This window comes from Myotis davidii, unplaced genomic scaffold, assembly GCF_000327345.1.
Source record: "Myotis davidii unplaced genomic scaffold, ASM32734v1 scaffold148, whole genome shotgun sequence".
Taxonomy (NCBI): domain Eukaryota; kingdom Metazoa; phylum Chordata; class Mammalia; order Chiroptera; family Vespertilionidae; genus Myotis; species Myotis davidii.
In genome coordinates, this window is record NW_006299479.1 from 3,593,239 (window position 1) to 3,596,296 (window position 3,058).

The 3,058-nt window shown below is 44.3% G+C and overlaps 1 protein-coding gene across 1 annotated transcript in view; it reads left to right on the forward strand.

Moving 5' to 3' along the window:
- Positions 1-1,776: 1,776 nt before the first annotated feature.
- ACRV1 (acrosomal vesicle protein 1) overlaps positions 1,777-3,058 on the forward strand; it is a 2,820-nt gene continuing 1,538 nt past the window's right edge. Inside the window, exon 1 of the mRNA XM_015571335.1 lies at positions 1,777-2,043. Within this exon, the coding sequence (XP_015426821.1) occupies positions 1,995-2,043 (49 nt within the window). The 5' untranslated portion in view covers positions 1,777-1,994. The remainder of the gene's footprint in view (positions 2,044-3,058) is intronic.

Consider the following 3,058-nt stretch of genomic DNA (forward strand, 5'->3'; position numbering starts at 1 on the left):
GGCTACAGTCCCATAAAGCCAACCTAAAAAAAAAAAAAAAAAAAAAAAAAAGAGGGACGAAAAAGTTGGAGCACGGGGTTTAAGGAGAGAACAATCAGGCTTTATAAAGTCCTATCTCTCAATATGGGGGAGGGGTGAGACAGGGATGACCCGGAAAGGAATACTAATTGGAAAGAGGGGTGCTGCTAAACTTTAAACTGGGGGGTGGTGTAGACCACAGCGCCTCTTCCTTTCCACTAATTTCCACTGCTTCTGGCATCAAAAGTCTGACTCAATGTGACCTCATAATTGTTTCTCCAAACTTACTCTGCATGAAAGAAAGGAACTATTGGTAGCGTGTTTTTTCATGCTCTTCTTTATTCCAAATGAGCACAGCCTCTGACCTTGAAATTCTAGTTTTGTCCTCCAACTCAATCTTAGTTTTGTCCTCCTGGGTAGGCCTCCTCTGCAGCTTTTGTCCCCTGGTGATCCTGCTTCTCCAACTGACCCAGGATCCTCAGCCAGTCCATTTTAGATGCTCTGTATAGATTCTCGTCCAGGAGGCAGAGAGAGGCCCAGAAAAGGCAATTCATTCATTCCTTCATTCAGAAAAAAATGTATTATGGACCTTTAATGTGGCAAATATGCTGCTAAGGTACTGGGGATACAACAGTGACTCAGGCAGGGACCTACTTTCAAGGAGCTTAGAGTCTAATGGAGGAAACACACATTGAACAGATAATTATAGAATGGTGAATATCATCTACCCTAGATCCAGCACACTGTGGTCCAAGAGAGGCAGGCAGGGAAGAAGTAGATGAAGGCTGGGGGCTCTCTACCACCCAGTTCCCCCAAAGTTCCAGCTTTATTCCAGGGGGATGCCTCACTGCATCTGTCCCCTCAGCTTGGCGACTCCTGAGAAAGAACATACAGCTCAAGGCACAGCTTTCCACTATCCCTTGTTGATCCCTTCTCTGTGCCCATAGCATGTAAATTCTCTCGTTACCCATTTGAGTTTGCCATCTGCTTCCTGCCAAAACCATGGTTGATATAGACCTTTATGATGAGACTATTTACAGAAGTGGGCAGGGTTAAGGAAACGGAAGGAAGGAAGGAAGGAAGGGGAGTTGGGGCATCCAGATTTTAGCACAGAAAGAAACTATCATTGTCCTTAGGCCTAAGGGGGCAGGGGAAGAAAAACATGTTACAATAGCCTGGCTGAGAGCTGGAACCATGAAGGAGAGGACACTCAACAGAAGTTCCATCATGGAAAGAATGGCAGGAATAGGAATAACAAGTACTTCAATCTCAATCTTTCTTTCTTTCTTTCTTTCTTGCTTTCTTTCTTTCTTTCTTTCTTTCTTTCTTTCTTTCTTTCTTTCCCTCTTCTTCTTCTCTCCCTCCTCCTCCTCCTTCTCCTTCTCCTTTCCTTCTTCTTCATTCTATTGCCTTTTCTGTTTGTTTTTATTATACTTTTACAAAGTGTTTTGAAATGTGCTTGCTTTAAGCCTCCCTCCCTCTCCCTCTGTATGTGCGTGTGTCTGTTTCCTCCCTCCAATCTTCCATTGGCTAAACCCAATCTGAATCCAAACCCAATCAGCACTCAGGGAATCAAGTTAATAGAGGTCAGCCTTCTGGGGTACAGAGTCAATGAAGGGCTGATTTAGAGAGCCAAAGAGAAAATAACCAGCCAGCCACACTTCACTCCCAAGAACACTAGAAGAAGAGAGGATATAGCTTTTAAATTTTATTACAAAGGCTATATGTTATTTTTTAAAATAGGGCAGAGGGCCCCAACACACCGCCTTGCATGTGGCATACACATAACCCCTACTGGCACAGTGTGATGCGTTGTTGGAGAACCTCAGAGCACAGCCCATTGTTAGCAAACATGGGGTGATGCTGAGGTTCTAGAACTCCCAGAAGCAGTGACTCAGCACTGGGAGCTTCTGCTCAGTTTCTCTTCACAGCTCTCGGGTGCCCTCCACCAGGGTTCCCTCTTTCCCAAAATCCAGATGAAGTTTCTCTTGCTCATGAGTCTTTACCTGCTTGGATCTGTCAGAGGTGAGTCCTCTACCTTAGCTCCGGGTAGATCTTAAGGTGTTTCAGCCCTTGAAGAAGAAAGACCGGTGTCTTAGTTACTGAAATCAGTCTGACTCATAATGAGGAAGAGCTAAACCACTTCAACTCTGAGCCAGCTGACTCCTTCTAGTTATGGCTTTACCGTCACAGGAGCCCACTGGCGTGGCCCAGGCCTGTTCCTACTTCGTTCAGCCACTCGATACTTGTACCTGATGCTCTGTGAGATGAGAAGATAGGTCTAGGCTTCTATGGAAGTCTAATGAAGGCTTGTTCCTATGAACTGAACGCAAGAGATCCTTGTGCCGTTAACGTAGCAAGGAAAGCTACAAGGAATGACAAGTGCCAGAAAGCCGTGTCAGGACACAGCAGGGCTCGGGCCAGAGTTTACTGGCACATCTCTCTTTCCTGCCTTCCAGGTGTCTGTATTTCCTCTTTAGGACCCACATTCATGGTGGGCTGTGAAGAGAGAGGCCATGAACTCTGAGCTGTTGGTTAAACGACAAAGCGTTTTCCTGTAACGTCAGTTCTCAGACATTTTGTTTTTGGATTTTTTAGATTTTCAAAGGTTGACTCAGAAACATAGATGCATAACTACCAGGTGGTAATATATGTCAGCCCCACGGCAAAGCAGTGACTCAGAAACTATAAGGATGATTAAGAGATCAGTGTACTTTTTCAAGCTTCCTTTCTATAGTACAAATATCTCTTTGTTAAAGCTTCTGCTAACTATTGAAGAACCAGTCAAGCAGATAATTCTGTAACAACCTTTTAAAAATAAAAACCTCCTAAAAGCCGTATTAAGTCTTTCCTTTCCTCCTTTATCCACATATTATGAGCTTAGTTTTTCCAGGAAGTCATTCATTTTAAGGACTGCTGATCACCCAGAGTGAACGAATGAGTCAGAACTCTTACAGAGCTAGAGGACTTTGGGGCCTTAGGCTACCTGTCTGAAAGATCTTGTAATTCCTCTTAGCTTTTCAGCGGTCGGCAAACTCAT